The sequence below is a fragment of the Brachyhypopomus gauderio genome, unplaced genomic scaffold, assembly GCF_052324685.1.
Source record: "Brachyhypopomus gauderio isolate BG-103 unplaced genomic scaffold, BGAUD_0.2 sc89, whole genome shotgun sequence".
Classification (NCBI taxonomy): domain Eukaryota; kingdom Metazoa; phylum Chordata; class Actinopteri; order Gymnotiformes; family Hypopomidae; genus Brachyhypopomus; species Brachyhypopomus gauderio.
The window spans coordinates 483,125-501,146 of record NW_027506910.1 but is presented as its reverse complement, the minus strand read 5'-3'; the positions used below and the strand labels follow the sequence as shown (position 1 = coordinate 501,146).

Here is an 18,022-nt window from a genome sequence, read left to right as displayed (position 1 = left end):
CAGCCCATCAGCGCCCGCTGGAATCGCGCCAGCCTGTGTAAATATGCGCGTGCAGAGGCCGCTGTAATGCGCGCGGAAAGGTTTGTGTTGCTGACTGTATTGATTTAGTTATTGTCTGTGGTCAGCGGTGCGTGAGTGAAGATTGAACAGAGGTCATGGGGTGGTTTGGTTGCGTAAGGTGTAAGTAATCACGTATATAGAACTGTAAGATCGAAAGAAGAGATGTTTCAGGTGTTGATCTCACACACACACACAGAGAGAGAGAGAGAGAGAGAGAGAGAGAGAGAGAGAGAAGGAAGGAAACTAGTCAATTTGAATTATACAGTAATGTGATGCTCTAGGCTCTAACTGAATTGTAAAATGTAGTGTGTCTTGAGCTCAACTATGGAAGGAGAGTTATCTATTATACACCCACACTGGTTATTCTCACACAATCTTGATTTAACATCAACACCACCACCATTTCATTCCTTCTCTCACCATTTCATTATTTGCTATCTTTCATTTCTTTGCTTTTTTCTTCATTTCTCTTTTTCTCTTTCGAGTGCTCTCTCTCGTGCTCTCTCTCTCTCTCTCTCTCTCTCTCTCTCTCTCTCTCTCTCTCTCCATCTCCTCACATCCCCAACTTATTTGTCAACACTTGTTATTTGTTGGAGAGTGTGCTGATCACACGATGGATCAGAACAAGTCTCTCTCATCATATTATTACAGTCACCGTCTTCCTCCGGGCAGCAGTAGAGTCAACGTTTGCTTCTTTGAAACGTCACGGCTGAACAGAAATCCGCTCCATTCATTAGAGCCACGTGTAATGCTGGCTGAGTCAGGGGCCTGGACATGCTGCATGCTTCAAGCACACGTCTCCTGTTCTCATCCAGCAGCTAGATCACGTCCATGAGGAGATCTGTAGCGCAGGGACACGTGGACACCTAGACGTCATGAGACACGTCACATGGAGATTTTGAGGTGTCCGTAAAGCATGAGCCTTTAATAGAGGATGAGTGAACACAATCTGGATGTTAATGTGTTTAGAAAGTTAATGAAATGGGCATCAGTGGAAACTTGGAGCTGTTGCAGTTAAATCTTTATGCATCCTTAGGGGAGGAGTTTGTATGTAAGGAGGAGTCAGGCAATACTCTTTCTCTGAAGCATGTTTTTAAAAAATATCCTCTCGTCTGCTGTAGTCCTGTGATCGTCCTGCAGCCTAGAGCCTCAACATAAAAGGTTGAATTGAGCTTCCTTAAGACGTTCATTCTATATTTGCTGACATTAAAAGCATTTCGAAGGTGCATTTCTGATTCTTTTGTCTGGAGCTTTCTGCCGTCATGCCTGCTATCCACTATAATCAACAGTGTTTGGGCCCTTCACAGCACCGCTCAGAGTCATTGCCTTTTAAAGTCAGTTACCATGTCTTCAGCCTTTTTAAACATTTAGTCGGAGAAACGACTGTCCTTGAATTGACTGTGGAGGTCATTAATATATAATAGCTAAAGGAGAGAAGATAAAACACATCCTTGAAGGCATGCTGTGGACTGGACACCTTTACCACTTCCTCGCTGGCATGAGTATCGCAAAGCCCACGAGGTTCTAGGAAGTGGGTTCAGTACGGTGGTCAGGGCCTCGGTCAGGGTCCGTGACTGCTGAGAAGCCTTTAGGGGTTAGGGACCTCATGATGCTTGTTCATGAGTCAAAGTGGCACGGCCGACAGATCTCTTTGGCTGAGAAACAGATGGCAGGGGACCTGGTAGTCCGTCTGGCTGGGGCACAAGTTGCTGTAATGGCCGTCTCTAAAGACCTCATCAGTAGGGATGTGAGGGCCGCTAGCCATGAGTCACCGCACCCTCTGGATCTGGTGTTAGCCACAGATAATGGCGGCTTGTTTCAAGGCCTCTTCTGAGTGCCTCTTCTGAGTGCCTCTTGGTTTTGTTTGTGATGAATTCAGAATAAACTGTGCAAAGTTACTCAGCACAAAACTGAACTCTGGTGACTTGCAGCCATTAACGTGGTGCATTAGACACGTCTTGGGAAGTGAATTCCACCTGGGGACTTGAGATGACTGTAAATGCGTTTCCTCTGACATAAAATTGTGTTGATCAAGTCTGCACTAAAAGCTGCTTAACCAACAGTCGTTTCTTTGCTGGGTGTCAAGCCAGTGGCATTAGTGTGTGTTTTGGGTTCATTTTTAATGCTGTTCTGTCCTTCTGTCCATCCAGGGCTGTTCAGTCTCGGTCATCTCTCCTTTATCTCTTTTTTTTTCCTCTTTTTGTTGTTTATATATATATATGTTTGCACAGGAGTGTGTGTGTGTGTGTGTGTGTGCATTTTTGAAAATTTCAATAAATATATATTAAAAAAAACATGAAAATAATTAAGACAAATGCTGAAAGCGCAACCAGCCAGACTAACAGAGTCCTGGAGCAGGACCCCAGCAGGACTGGAGCAGGACCCCAGCAGGACTGGAGCAGGACTGGAGCAGGACCCCAGCAGGACTGGAGCAGGACCCCAGCAGGACTGGAGCAGGACCCCAGCAGGACCGGAGCAGGACCCCAGCAGGACTGGAGCAGAACCCCAGCAGGACCGGAGCAGGACCCCAGCAGGACTGGAGCAGGACCCCAGCAGGACTGGAGCAGGACCCCAGCAGGACTGGAGCAGGACTTTGCGCTACAGTCCATTATTATCCATTATTACTCAACAGCGTTTGTTGCTGCAGCACTGAACATCACCTGCAGGCTGCACAGGTTCCTGACTAGGACTAAATACTGCACACGAGATGCTGAACCTGCTGTGGATGAGGTCTAAATACAGGCCCAGTTGGAGAACCAGACTGGTATGGAGGATACAGACTGGTGCCCAGCTCAGTGGGTCGGGAGCACTGCTGTCATATCACTTAGGGTGACAGGTGGGTGCTGCGTGGAGAGAGTTAGGAGATCCTCACGTGAGATCCTGCATGGCACGATCATGGGGGAGACCCTGCGATGAACCTTCCACTAGTCTGACTCCATCTCCAGGGCCTGCGCACATCCATTATTGAAGCGGGAATTCAAAGCTGCCTACGTCCTGGTGTTCTGCATGGATGAGTTTGACTTTAGGAAAATGGAAACTGCAGTCAGTACTCTGAATCAGGGCCTTCTGTGGGGGAAAAAACGGCGATGGTGCATGTTCTGAAGATGGAGTCGTGAGTGATGGAGTCATGAGTGATGGTGCATGTGCTGAAGATGGAGTCATGAGTGATGGAGTCATGAGTGATGGTGCATGTTCTGAAGATGGAGTTATGAGTGATGGTGCATGTTCTGAAGATGGAGTTATGAGTGATGGTGCATGTTCTGAAGATGGAGTCGTGAGTGATGGAGTCATGAGTGATGGTGCATGTTCTGAAGATGGAGTCATGAGTGATGGAGTCATGAGTGATGGTGCATGTTCTGAAGATGGAGTTATGAGTGATGGTGCATGTTCTGAAGATGGAGTTATGAGTGATGGTGCATGTTCTGAAGATGAAGTTATGAGTGATGGTGCATGTTCTGAAGATGGAGTCATGAGTGATGGTGCATGTTCTGAAGATGGAGTTATGAGTGATGGTGCATGTTCTGAAGATGGAGTCATGAGTGATGGTGCATGTTCTGAAGATGGAGTCATGAGTGATGGTGCATGTTCTGAAGATGGAGTTATGAGTGATGGTGCATGTTCTGAAGATGGAGTTATGAGTGATGGTGCATGTTCTGAAGATGGAGTCATGAGTGATGGTGCATGTTCTGTAGATGGAGTCATGAGTGATGGTGCATGTTCTGAAGATGGAGTCATGAGTGATGGTGAATGTTCTGAAGATGGAGTCATGAGTGATGGTGCATTTTCTGAAGATGGAGTCATGAGTGATGGTGAATGTTCTGAAGATGGAGTCATAAGTGATGGTGCATGTTCTGAAGATGGAGTCATGAGTGATGGTGCATGTTCTGAAGATGGAGTCATGAGTGATGGTGCATGTTCTGAAGATGGAGTCATGAGTGATGGTGCATGTTCTGAAGATGGAGTCATGAGTGATGGTGCATGTTCTGAAGATGGAGTCATGAGTGATGGTGCATGTTCTGAAGATGGAGTTATGAGTGATGGTGCATGTTCTGAAGATGGAGTCATGAGTGATAGTGCATGTTCTGAAGATGGAGTTATGAGTGATGGTGCATGTTCTGAAGATGGAGTCGTGAGTGATGGAGTCATGAGTGATGGTGCATGTTCTGAAGATGGAGTCATGAGTGATGGTGCATGTTCTGAAGATGGAGTTATGAGTGATGGTGCATGTTCTGAAGATGGAGTCATGAGTGATGGTGCATGTTCTGAAGATGGAGTTATGAGTGATGGTGCATGTTCTGAAGATGGAGTCATGAGTGATGGTGCATGTTCTGTAGATGGAGTCATGAGTGATGGTGCATGTTCTGTAGATGGAGTCATGAGTGATGGTGCATGTTCTGAAGATGGAGTCATGAGTGATGGTGCATGTTCTGAAGATGGAGTCATAAGTGATGGTGCATGTTCTGAAGATGGAGTCATGAGTGATGGTGCATGTTCTGAAGATGGAGTTATGAGTGATGGTGCATGTTCTGTAGATGGAGTCATAAGTGATGGTGCATGTTATGAAGGCTGCGGACTTGGCGATAGTTTCGCCTGATACGAGCTCGTCACCTACTATTGCGCAGATAGAGCGCAGCGAGGACTGCACACTGCGCAATGTGCGCACAGCGCCAGTGAATGCTGCGCAGGCCGTGCGCAGTACTGAGAGCATTAGGCAGCGCAGTGCCGAAAGCACAAGGCGGAGCACACGGAGAGCATGTGGCGAAGCAAGAGAGAAAGAGCATCCGAGACGGCAGAGAGTTGAGAGACTATAAGTTCTACCGAATGCGTTCATGACTTTATGTGAGTTAGGTGCCAAGTTAATAAGCAGCTGCTGTTGTTGTTATATGTCAAATACTGCCGTTCAGAATGTAGTAATGTGTTTAGTAGTCTAGCCGCTATGTTAGTCATGAGACATACTACACCCGTGCTTTAAGCTCGGTTAACTAGCACGTAACAGGTGTTACTTAAGTGTTAATGTAATAGCCTAATTCTATTCATTTGTTTGCTTGTAGACCATTCAGTCAGCTATTCCTTCGACCATTCATTCACCTGCTGCACGATTGTATACCTCACTAAAACGTTGAGATTGCATGGAAGCTTTGGATAATTGCTATTCTTCAGTAAAGCAGACTAACTCCACACTGACTCTTGAGATTTCCTGGGCTCTAACACGGCCTTCCCAGTTGGGTGTCTACGTCAAACTGAACTGAACCGAATTAAGAGTGGGATTTCCAGTGTTTCGTAACCCCTTCCCCACAGTGCATGTTCTGAAGATGGAGTCATAAGTGATGGTGCATGTTCTGAAGATGGAGTCATGAGTGATGGTGCTTTGCTGCTTTGAGTCGCTCACATTAGAACAGCATGAGGCATGACTCTCTCCTCTTTATGCTTCTCATACCTCTGATTCTCTCTCTCTCTCTCTCTCTCTCTCTCTCTCTCACTCTTCCTCTCCCTCCCCCCTCTCTCTCTCTTTTTCTCTCCCTCTCTGCACGTCTCTTTGATCCCTCTCTCACAGATCTCTCCTGTTACTCTCACCTTTCTCTGGCTGATAGAGACTGTTCCACTCAGCCATATGCAAACCTTCACGATCAGTGAATCTCCCTCTCATCTCCACCGCCTCCCCTTTCTCTCATTCTGCTCTTTCTTTCCCTCGCTTTCTATCTGTGGTCCTGAATAAAAGTGCTCAGTGATTGTGGTGGTGGACAGTGAGCTAATCTGCATAATGTGTGTGTGTTGAAGTGCTATGGGAGAGGACTTAACGTGCTTTTAAATGTGCAGTAATTGCGTAGCGTGCAGTTTGAGTGTGGAGGTGTGCGAGAGATTCTTAAAGAATCTTTTCAGACACGCACACACACACACACACACACACGCACTGTCACTCTCTGTCTAATGAATCCGTGATGTGTGTCTTCCCCCTCGTTGCTCTGGTGTGAGTTTAAACCACAGAGCTCTTGCTTCCTGCGGTATCGTCATGCAGACATCGAGAAGCGCTCACCACAATCAGATCTGAACGCCTCTTCATACGCACTTATGGAAGAGTCTCCATAAAGACTCTGGTGACCAATGCCACAGAATGAACAGGCAGGTCTGGCCAAACGTATCTTTATTTTCAACTGCAGTGCTGTGAAATGCATATTTCTAGAGTCCTTAAATTGCCCTGCTTTGAAAGGAAAGGCCAGACATGGCAGTGTTGGCGGACGGACCCGATGAACTCTGTTCATTCTGTCTTGCACTCCTTCTACTTTTGTGAAAACATGTTTTTAGAGACATTCGAGTGTTAATTAAAAATCAGAAACTGACCTGTGCCACCGTTCAGTACCAGAGTTCCTTGGGCTTTCAGGGTTTTCAGGGTTTTGTCCTGACTGTGCGGTGTAAACTGTGGAGTCTTGTAGACCCAGGTGTGTTCAGTGAGTTCTGACTGCAACAGGTGCACTCCAGCTGTGTTCTTGACACACCTCAAGGATAATTAAATCAAACAGCATGCACCTGAGCACAGAGTGTCACAGAGGGTCTGAATACATTTATTAATAGGTTTTCAGTTTGTAAACCTTTGTAAACTCATTTTCAAAACTCTATGTTTTACCAGTACATGTGATCACGTGCAGATTGTTGGGTAAACCTGTCCAGTCAAATGCACGTCCACGGCACAATGTGGCATCCCACCTGTGGAAAGGCCTGCATACTTTCTGAGCTCACAGAGGACATTCTGCATGGTGGATCAGTGTGTACTGTAGCACTTTAAGTTACATGTATGTATGAGAGGTGCTATACAAATACAGATAATTATTATTATCATCATTGCTGTAGTGAGTGTGTTCCACTAGGGATCTGTGTGTGCACGCCATTGAACGTCAGGGTTTGGAGAGGGTGTGCTCTGAAGCTCTGCAGGGCTTAGTGAACCTGTAGGCCGTCTGAATGAGGCACCCCGTGCTCCTCCGAGTGGCGGGACCTCACTCCGGGTCTCCGCTCGGCACTGACTGGAGCGACGCCGGCATCCGCCCACCGTCAGGTGCAGCAGGTGGAAACGGAGACGTAGCATGTGGCTCCAGTTTGATGTCCGCTGGTAGAGCGTCTCCCGCCGCTAGAGCGTCTCCCACGGGTAGAGCGTCTCCCGCCGCTAGAGCGTCTCCCTCGGGTAGAGCGTCTCCCACGGGTAGAGCGTCTCCCACAGGTAGAGCGTCTCCCGCCACTAGAGCGTCTCCCACGGGTAGAGCGTCTCCCACGGGTAGAGCGTCTCCCGCCGCTAGAGCATCTCCCACGGGTAGAGCATCTCCCATTGGTAGAGCGTCTCCCACGGGTAGAGCGTCTCCCGCCGCTAGAGCGTCTCCCACGGGTAGAGCGTCTCCCACGGGTAGAGCGTCTCCCGCTGCTAGAGCGTCTCCGCCCTGCTCCGAGCCATGCGGTCCAGGGAGCGGTTCGTCTTCTGTCGCTGCCTGCGTGGTTGACTGTGCTGAAGAGGCCATGGCAGCTCAGCCCGGTGGTTGTAGTGAGAGGGGGATCAGGTCCACACTCCGATACTCCTTCATACACGTGCTACCCCTCACTTGACACCGCCCCTTCATGCTAAGGACTTTACATGACTTCCAGTGTTTCCTCTCTCTCTCTCTCTCTCTCTCTCTCTCTCTCTCTCTCTCTCTCTCTCTCTCTCTCTCTCTCTCTCTCTCCTCTCTCTCTCTCTCTCTCTCTCTCCTCTCTCTCTCTCTCTCTCTCTCTCTCTCTCTCTCTCTCTCTCTCTCTCTCTCTCACTCCGAGTGGCGGGACCTCACTCCGGGTCTCCGCTCGGCACTGACTGGAGCGACGCCGGCATCCGCCCACCGTCAGGTGCAGCAGGTGGAAACGGAGACGTAGCATGTGGCTCCAGTTTGATGTCCGCTGGTAGAGCGTCTCCCGCCGCTAGAGCGTCTCCCTCGGGTAGAGCATCTCCCGCCGCTAGAGCGTCTCCCACGGGTAGAGCGTCTCCCACGGGTAGAGCGTCTCCCACAGGTAGAGCGTCTCCCGCCGCTAGAGCGTCTCCCTCAGGTAGAGCGTCTCCCGCCGCTAGAGCGTCTCCCACTGGTAGAGCGTCTCCCACGGGTAGAGCGTCTCCCACGGGTAGAGCGTCTCCCGCCGCTAGAGCGTCTCCGCTCTGCTCCGAGCCATGCGGTCCGGGGAGCGGTCCAGGGAGCGGTTCGTCTTCTGTCGCTGCCTGCGTGGTTGACTGTGCTGAAGAGGCCATGGCAGCTCGGCCCGGTGGTTGTAGTGAGAGGGGGATCAGGTCCACACTCCGATACTCCTTCATACACGCGCTACCCCTCACTTGACACCCGCCCCTTCATGCTAAGGACTTTACATGACTTCCAGTGTTTGCTCACTCTCTCTCTCTCTCTCTCTCTCTCTCTCTCTCTCTCTCTCTCTCTCTCTCTCTCTCTCTCACTTTCACCTTCTCTCTTTCTCTCTCTCACTCCCTCTCTCTCTCCCCTCTCTCTCTCTCTCCCTCCCCCTCTCCCTCTCTCTCTCTCACACACACACACACACTCTTTCAGTCTTTCAATCTTCCCCGCTCATCATTGGTCTCTCCTCTCTTGTCCATTCACTTTTTTTCTAATTGCCCTGTGAAATATCGCTCATTCTTTGTGCCGTAGAAATTCCTGCATTCACTGTCGTAGTCGTACGTTTTTTTCATTCAGGAGGAGACAGTAGGCTCTGCTCTCTCCCCATGTCCTCATGTAAGCCCAACCCCTCCATCCTAATCAACCAATACCGATAACCCTGAAAATAAATAGCCAAATCAATGACCCTAACTCAGTAGTCAGCCCAGCTGGGATTAGCAAGCACACACCTCAGACCACTGAATCTGAAAACTAGCAGGATGCCAGCAGAATTCTTACTGTCCCCTGATGAACGGGCCCTTTACTGAGAATGCAGTCAATACGTATTGCATATTAATTAGGCATTGATATGCCATCAGCACAACAGCACACTGAGGGTGAGAAGAGGCTATTGCACTTGTAGGCATTTTTATTGGCCAAAATGCCTCACTCAGCAGCACCACATCGGGAGACCTGATTGGGCGAGGTGGGGGGGGCTGATGGATGCCTTGCTTTGTTCCAGTGAAGCAGAAACATGCCTTCCGGCCACTATTGGCTAAGGTTTGTGTCCATTTTGGGCTAACTAATCCAGAGGGCGGGGCATATTGCCAATGGTGACGGTGTCCAGCAGAACAGGAGAATGTTTGGGTTTAGATTCTAACGTTTGGTTTCTCTCACTAAGAGTCCCATGTTTGTTCCAAAATGAGAGCTAGATAGACAGAGAGACAGATGAAGAGAGAGGGAGAGAGAAAGAGAAGGAGATGGAGAGTGGGAGAGAGACAGTAACAGAGAGAAAGAGAGAGACAGACAGAGCAGTGCAGCTCAGGTGAACCAGAGACAGAGCAGCTCCTCTCTACCTCACGTACCTAATACACCTCACACAAAACATACATCACTGTTTAAGTGGACATGGTATGAAGATATATATATATATATATATATATACATACACTGTATATACTTCTCCTTGTATACTGTATATACTTGTCCTTGACTCCTCTCTCTCTCTCTCTATCTATCTATCTATCTCTCTCCCTCTCTCTCTCTCTCTATATATATATATATATATATATATATATATATATATATATATATATATATATATATATATATATATAGACTTGTCCTCGTTTTTTTTTTCGCCAAAATCACTTTTGCAACCGTTGTTGACTACAATTCATGCCAATAAAAGAATTTGACAGTGACAGAGACTAGAGAGAGAGAAATACAGAGAGGGAAAGAGAGAGAGGGAGTGAGTGACAGGAGTTGGAAAGAGAGAGAGAGAGTGAGTGACAGAGGAGTCAGAGAGGTGGGGGAGAGCAAAGAAAAGATACTGAGATGAGTCATGGGATAGAGGTACATATCAAAGTCTGCTCCATACTGACATGATAGCATCACGCAGTTACTGCAGGTTTATCGGCTGCACATCCATGATGTGAATCTCTCGTTCCACCACATCCCAAAGGTGCTCTATTGGACTGAGATCTGGTGACTGTGGAGGCCATTTGAGTACAGTGAACTCATTGTCGTGTTCAAGAAACCAGTCTGAGATGATTTGCGCTTTATGACAGGGCGCGTTATCCTGCTGGAAGTAGCCATCAGAAGATTGGTACACTGTGGTCATAAAGGGATGGACATGGTCAGCAATAATACTCAGGTAGACTGTGGCATTGACACGATGCTCAATTGGTACTAATGGGCCCAAAGTGTGCCAGGAAAATATCCCCCACACCATTGCACCACCACCACCAGCCTGAACCGTTGAGACAAGGCAGGATGGATCCGTGCTTTCATGTTGTTGATGCCAAATTCTGACCCTACCATCCGAATGTCGTAGTAGAAATTCAGACTCATCAGACCAGGCAACGTTTTTCCAATCTTCTATTGTCCAATTTTGGTAAACCTGTGAAGTTCCCAGTAGAGCAGCAGTTTATGAAATACTCAGACCAGCCCGTCTGGCACCAACAACCATGCCACGTTCAAAGTCACTTATCACTCTTCTTCTCCATTCTGATGCTCGGTTTGAACTGCAGCACATTATCTTGGCCATGTCTACATTCCTAAATGCTTTGAGCTGCTGCCATGTGGCCATGTGATTGGCTGATTTGACATTTGCATTTATATATATGAGAGAGAGAGAGAGAGAGAGAGAGAAGTACATATAGGTCTCCATGTCTTCTTCCCTTATGTTCTTAACAAACACACATTCTCACACACACATACACTGAGGACTCGATTCCAACCCAGTCCCGTAGGCCTCATTAGAGCAGATGTGTGTTCTCTCAGCCCTGAAATGAAGAACACTTTTTAGAGGGAGAGAAGACGTCGGTAAAACAGAGATTGAATGAGAAACACTGAGGAAAATGCGAGTGAGAGAGAGAGATGGAGAGAAAGAGTGAGAGAGATGGAGAGATGAGGGTTCAAATATGTAATGTTTTTTTTCTGATGCCCTCTCTAGGATGACAGACAGTTTAATGACTGACATTCATCTTACGTGTGCACACACATTTATACTCATCTTGTCCTCATGTTCGCTGTCCTGTGGTCTTATGCTGTTTGTACACAGACATTACACAAGTAAATTCAAATCAGATTCCCTGTGCAACAAGGAAGCTGCTCTGCTGCAGTCCTCTTACACACACACACACACACACACACACACACACCATTTAATGTGGTTCACAGCTCTGCAGATGGCACTGTGACTGTTGGCTGTGCATTGAGACTTGTGCTTGATGGTCAGGAGTGAGGATCACAGGACAGCAGTGACCTGCCTGACACACCTGCGTGGGTTCATACAGGGGCCCTGACACACCTGCGTGGGTTCATACAGGGGCCCTGACACACCTGCGTGGGTTTGTACCCAGGTGCAGTCATGGAGGAAGAGGAAGGGGCCAGTTCCAAACTGTTCCCACAAAGTTGGGGCAGTCGTGGCCTGGTGGTTAGGGAACTGGTCTTGTGACCCGAGGGTCGTGGGTTCGATTCCCAGACCTGAGGCCATGACTGAGGTGCCCCTGAGCAAGGCCCTTAACCCTCAATTGCTCACTTGTATAAAAAAAATTAGATACAAATGTAAGTCGCACTGGACAAGGGCATCTGCCAAATGCCATAAATGTAAATGTAAAGTTGGGAACATGGAATTGTCCAAAATGTCTTTGTATGCTGAAGCATTCAGAGTTCCTTTCACTGGAACTAAGGAGCCACGCCCAGCTCCTGAAAAACAACCCACACCATAATCCCCCCTCCACCAAACTTTACACTTGGCACAATGCAGTCAGACAAGTACCGTTCTCCTGGCAACCACCAAACCCACACATGTCCATCAGATTGCCAGATGGAGAAGCTCTAGAGTCCAGTGGCGGCGTGCTTTACACCACTGCATCCGACGCTTTGCATTGCACTTGGTGATGTGTGGCTTGGATGCAGCTGCTCGACCATGGAAGCCCATTCCATGAAGCTCTCTGCACACTGTTCTTGAGATAATCTGAAGGCCACGTGAAGTTTGGATGTCTGTAGTGATTGACTGCAGAACTTCACCTCTGCTGATCCTGCTCCATCAGTTTACGTGTCCTACCACTATGTGGCTGAGTTGCTGTCGTTCCCAAACACTTCAGTTTTCTGATAATACAGCTGACAGTTGACTGTGGAATATTTAGGAGAAAATAAATTTCACAACTGGATTTGTTGCACAGGTGGCATCCTATCACAGTTCCACACTGGAATTCACTGAGCTCCTGAGAGCGAACAATCTTTCACAAATGTTTGTAAAAACAGTCTGCATGCCTAGATGTTTAACTTTACACACCTGTGGCCATGGAAGTAATTGGAACACTTAATTCTGATAATTTGGGTGAGTGAATACTTTTGGCAACATAGTGTATCACAAACTACACAGAACAAACATTACCAGACAGATGAACACCTAAGAGAAACAAGGAACATGAAAAAACACAAGCCATACAAAAACCTTCTCCAATGACACTCAGAAGAACATCCAAAATAACCCACAACCCGAATCACCAGACACACAGAAATTATACACCACCATAAATGACCAACACATGATTTCACTAACAAGGGGGAGGAGTTACAAATTACAAGGTGAGACTACACCGACATGCACATGGCTACCTAAACAAAGGTAAACTTGACAGGTGGGGGTGGGGCTAGACATGACACATGGGTTGATACAGGGGGGACCCTGACACGCCCCCAAGCAAGGGCCCCAAGCAGTAGTCAAATATTTGAGGCTCGGGAGTTGGTGCAACAAATCTGTAGGGCAGTAGATATGGTGCTCTCAGATAGCTTAGTGAAAATACCATAGATTAAGCTGGATTGAGTTCCCCAATGCATGTCAGACCAGGAAAGTGTTCAGGTAATTGTGTGTGTGTGTGTGTGTGTGTGTGTGTGTGTGTGTGTGTGTGTGTGTAAACGTGTGAATCTGAGATATCCTTGAGAGCAACTGGGCTTAACGATTTTCTAACAGAAACTGAATCTGTGTGTTTTGAACTCAGTAGTTTTGTATTGTGTTTGGCATTTGGTAGTGAATATACTTAATGTTACTGATTTGTGGGCGTGTAAAACTTTGAAGTAATATGAGGAATCTGATTTAATCAGTGCTCGTGTCTCAAGCTGACAGGAAGTGTATGTGTGGCGTGAGAGAGATCAGCAGCTAACATTAACCTAATCTCACAGTAATGTAGAGTCCTTCAGGGCATCTCCACCATATACATACACAATCTGTATTATTACAGTGTGTTGTTGCATTGGATTAATAACGCATGTTTTTGTGTGTGTGTGTGTGTGTGTGTGTGTGTGTGTGTGTGTGTGTGTGTGTGTGTGTGTGTGTGTGTTCAGGTACCTGTATGTGCCACTGGGCGGTTCTCAAAACGGACCCTTCCTGAAGGTCGTCTCCACGGCTCTAGCATTTGGGTTTGTGTGTTTCTGGCATGGTTTCCATGACTACCTGCAGTACTGGGGCCCTACTGAACTGGCTAGGGTTGTTGGTAGAGAACGTCGTCACAATCTGCCTCACCTCTCCTCCTCTTCATCACATCATCGTGAGTGGATCATCACATACACCAGTGCACAATCCACTGAGGTGTGTGCGTGTGTGTGTGTGTGAGAGTGTGAGTGTGAGTGTTATAAATCTGTACTTATCAGCATGGACACCTTGCTCTGGGTTAAGGCAATGCAAGAAAAGCTTAGTCAACATTGACACACACACACACACACACAAGCCCCGTCCCAGAGAGTACCTATAATTCTCTAGCTTTCTGCTTTTCTCTGTTTGTGTGTCTCTGTCTGGTTTTCTCTGTTTGTGTCTCTTTCTCTGTCTTTTCTCTTGCTTTCTTCTCTCTGTCATAATAGGTTTTATTGAATGTTTGATGTCTGTGTATAATTCTGCACTTGCAAGAGAGATTAGTTGTTGACTGCCTAATGACTTATATTACCTGTTCTGTCTCTTCATAGGTCTGCTATCTGTCGCCGAGGATGCAGAGGCGTGGCCTAGCTCTTATCTCCGCCTTTTCCACAGCTATGATCATTTTATCCAATCTGGTGTTTCTGGGTGGGACTCACGTTGGCCATGTATATTGGAATAGGGTGTTTGTTCATGGTAAGTCAGCCACACACACACACACACACACACACACACACACACACACACACACACACACACACACACACACACACACATATATACATACATACATACATACATACATACATTCGGGGGCAGTCATGGCCTGGCGGTTAGGGAACTGGTCTTGTGACCGGAGGGTCGTGGGTTTGATTCCCAGACAGGCCTTGAGCAAGGCACCTAACCCCAACTGCTCCCCGGGCGCCGGGCTAGGGCTGCCCACCGCTCTGGGCACGTGTGATCCACAGCCCCCTAGTAATCACTTGTGTGTGTATGTTCTGACTGCACAGATGGGTTAAAAGCGGAGGACAAATTTCGATTGGGGTGTAAATCACAATTGACAAATATGGCACATTTCATTTTCATTTTCATTTTCATTTCATTCCTCTGACTGATATAATAAAGTATCAGTATGTATCTGACTGTATAAGGCTTCAGCACTGTATGGGATTAGTCCAGTCATTGTGAGCAGACTGATAATCTTCAAACGTATTCCCACTGTCTTTATCACCTGATGAAGCGAACCCTTCACATCTGACATTATCCTCTTCACACTCAGGTTTGCTCATTTGGCATCAATAGTTTTGCCCATGTTATATTCCTCCACAAGTGAGGTTTCTCCACAGCTAAAGATTCTTCTCAGGTGTGGCTTCTCCATAAGTGAGAGTTCTCCATAAATTATGTCTCCTTGGGTGAGGGTTGTCTCCATAATAATGGCTCCACAGGTCAGAAGCCTCACAGGTGAGGGGCTCCACAGGTGAGAGACCACACAGGTGAGGAACTTCACAGGTGAGGAGCTTCAAAGGTGAGAGATCCCAGAGGTGAGAAGGCCCCAGAGGTGAGAGGCCCCAGAGGTGAGAGGCCCCAGAGGTGAGAAGCCCCACAGGTGAGGTGATTCACAGGTGAGAGGCCCCACAGGTGAGGTGATTCACAGGTGAGAGGCCCCACAGGTGAGAGGCCCCACAGGTGAGGGGCCCCACAGGTGAGGGGCCCCACAGGTGAGAGGCGCCACAGGTGAGAGGCCCCACAGGTGAGAGGCCCCACAGGTGAGAGGCCCTACAGGTGAGAGATCCCAGAGGTGAGAGATCCCACAGGTGAGAGGCCCCACAGGTGAGAAGCCCTACAGGTGAGGTGATTCACAGGTGAGAGACCCCACAGGTGAGGTGATTCACAGGTGAGAGGCCCCACAGGTGAGAGGCCCCAGAGGTGAGGGGCCCTACAGGTGAGAGGCCCCAGAGGTGAGGGGCCCTACAGGTGAGAGGCCCCACAGGTGAGAGACCCCACAGGTGAGAAGCCCCACAGGTGAGAAGCCCCACAGGTGAGAGGCCCCACAGGGGAGAGGCCCTACAGGTGAGAGACCCCAGAGGTGAGAGGCCCCACAGGTGAGAGGCCCCACAGGTGAGAGGCCCCACAGGTGAGAGGCCCCACAGGTGAGAGGCCCTACAGGTGAGAGACCCCAGAGGTGAGAAGCCCCACAGGTGAGGGGCTCCACAGGTGAGAGACCCCACAGGTGAGAAGCCCCACAGGTGTGTGCAGAGGAGCTGAGCAGGTCTTTTTTACTGCCACCTTTGATGGCTGTGAGCCCCTTTCTGACTGTTACCATGGCACCAGTGAGTCAGGTTTCTATGGTTACAGCAGCCATGCTGGTCAGGATAATTTCTCAGCAGGTGTCAGTCCAACTGGCTGTGACACGGCTCTCTGTCCTGACCAGGACCATTACAAGTGTCCTCGTTATTCAGCAGGTCCGCAACATCAGCGTATGTAATTAAAGTGCAAAGAGACAGGTCCTGGTCCCAGTGGCTGGTTCTGGCTGGTTCTGGATCCTCATGTGGTGATAGTACAGGAGATGCTCAGAGAAGAAGAGGTGCTTTTAGAAAGACCTGCGTGGTGTGTTGGATGTTAATCTATATCATTATTCTGAAACACCGTGACAACGAGCTTCTTGTTACTCTCATGTGCTGAACAGTCCTTGATCCTGTAGTGGAACACATTATGGGTGTGTGTGTGTGTGTGTGTGTGTTTTACAAAACATAACTCTTTATATTCAGCACGAAATATATCACAATTACAATATGTTAGCAATAGAATATCAATGTACCATTTTTTCTCTCTGGGTCATGGGACTTCATCCATATTTATGGTGAATTCTTGTGACAGTAGCTGATCCCCCAGACCAGCGATTTGGTGCGCAGTGGATTTCCTAAAGCTGGGTTGAGTCCGAGGCCCTGCGGAGAGAGAGAGGGGTGGGCGCACCGTTACAGTCCACTGCGCTTATATTTATTCTTGATCCATAGTCATATGACAATGACAAGGTGGTGATATGCATAACAATATGATGTTAATTATTCAATTCATGCTTATGCCTGTGTGTGTGTGTGTGCCTGCGTGTGTGTGTGTTGGGGGGTGCGGGGTTCTACACAGCATGTCTGTGTACGTGTCCTGTGTATAAGTTAACTTGTATATAATCATAACGCACTCCAAACACAGTGTGTGTGTGTGTAATGGTATTGGTCACAGTTCCTGCAGCTGATCTGTGATCTGTTAGCTCCGTAGAGTCTGCATGTTGGGTGGGTGTGAGAGGCAGAGAGGCTTCAGAAGTTCAGAAGTGCTCCTCCAGCTTTTAGACATGAGCTTTGTCAGACTGAGGAAGGACGGACTTTGGTAATGACTGCAGCCCTGTGTCTGTGTCTGCGTCTGTGTCTGCGTCTGCGTCTGGGCTCCAGTGCAGTGTTAGACGGGCTCCTTAGAGGATATGACACAGCTGCCTCAAACTACGTCATCCCCATACGCGTGCGGTGTGTGGACATGTGTACGAGTGTACGTGTGTGTGTGTGTGTGTGTGTGTGTGTGTGTGTGTGTGTGTGTGTATGTGTATACTGTATGTGTGCAAGAGATATATTGCGAGAGAGAGAGAGAGTGTGTGTGGTGTGTGTGTGTGTGTGTGTGTGTGTGTGTGTGTGTGTGTGGTGTGTGTGTGTGTGTGTGTGTGTGTGTGTGTAATATATATGTCTGCAGGACAATAATTGATGGTTGAGTCTTTTGGCCAGTTGGACTGTGACCAGTGCTGACAATTTACATAAATACCACCAAGTCCACATCTCCCTCTCTCTCTCACTCTCACTCACTCTCACTCTCTACACACACGCACTCACCCTCACTCTCTTACTCACTCTCCCTCTCTCTCACTCTCACTCTCGCACATGCACTCCCTCTCCTTCTCTCTCACACTCTCACTCACTCTCTCTCTCTCGCACACGCACTCACCCTCACTCTCTCACTCACTCTTCCTCTCTCTCTCTCTGTCTCACTCTCCATCTCTCACTTACTCACTCACACACACTCCCTCACTCTTACTCTCACCCTCATGCTCTCACTCACTCTCCCTCTCTCACTCGCTCACCTCATACTGTCCCTCTGTCTTTCTCGATCTCTCTCACTCCCTCTGTCTCACTCTCCATCTCTCACTCACTCATCATGGTTTACATTTTTTCTTAAAAGCTTGTTTTTTGATCTTCACACAATGTGCACACAAACACAAACTAACACACACACAGTTCACACAGTGAGAATGTGATAGTGCATCATTTATTTTCTCCACTCCAAAGGCAATTTGTACTATTTCTGGAGTAAAAAATATGCATTTATGTGTGGGTGTGGGTGTGTGTGAGTGTGTGTTTGAGACAGAGAGAGAGGGTCATCACACTTTTAAGTGGCC

General features: G+C 48.0%; 1 protein-coding gene and 1 long non-coding RNA gene across 2 annotated transcripts in view; both read left to right on the top strand.

Moving 5' to 3' along the window:
• hhat (hedgehog acyltransferase) overlaps positions 1–17,233 on the top strand; it is a 46,512-nt gene extending 29,279 nt beyond the window's left edge. The window contains 3 exon segments of the mRNA XM_076992075.1: positions 13,524–13,644; positions 13,646–13,726; positions 14,139–17,233. Coding sequence (XP_076848190.1) covers positions 13,524–13,644; positions 13,646–13,726; positions 14,139–14,606 — 670 coding nt within the window. The 3' untranslated portion in view covers positions 14,607–17,233.
• On the top strand, positions 4,412–5,238 carry LOC143493567 (uncharacterized). The gene is made up of 2 exons (XR_013125520.1): positions 4,412–4,899; positions 5,112–5,238. It is a non-coding gene; the product is annotated as an uncharacterized LOC143493567 (long non-coding RNA).
• Positions 17,234–18,022: the final 789 nt, after the last annotated feature.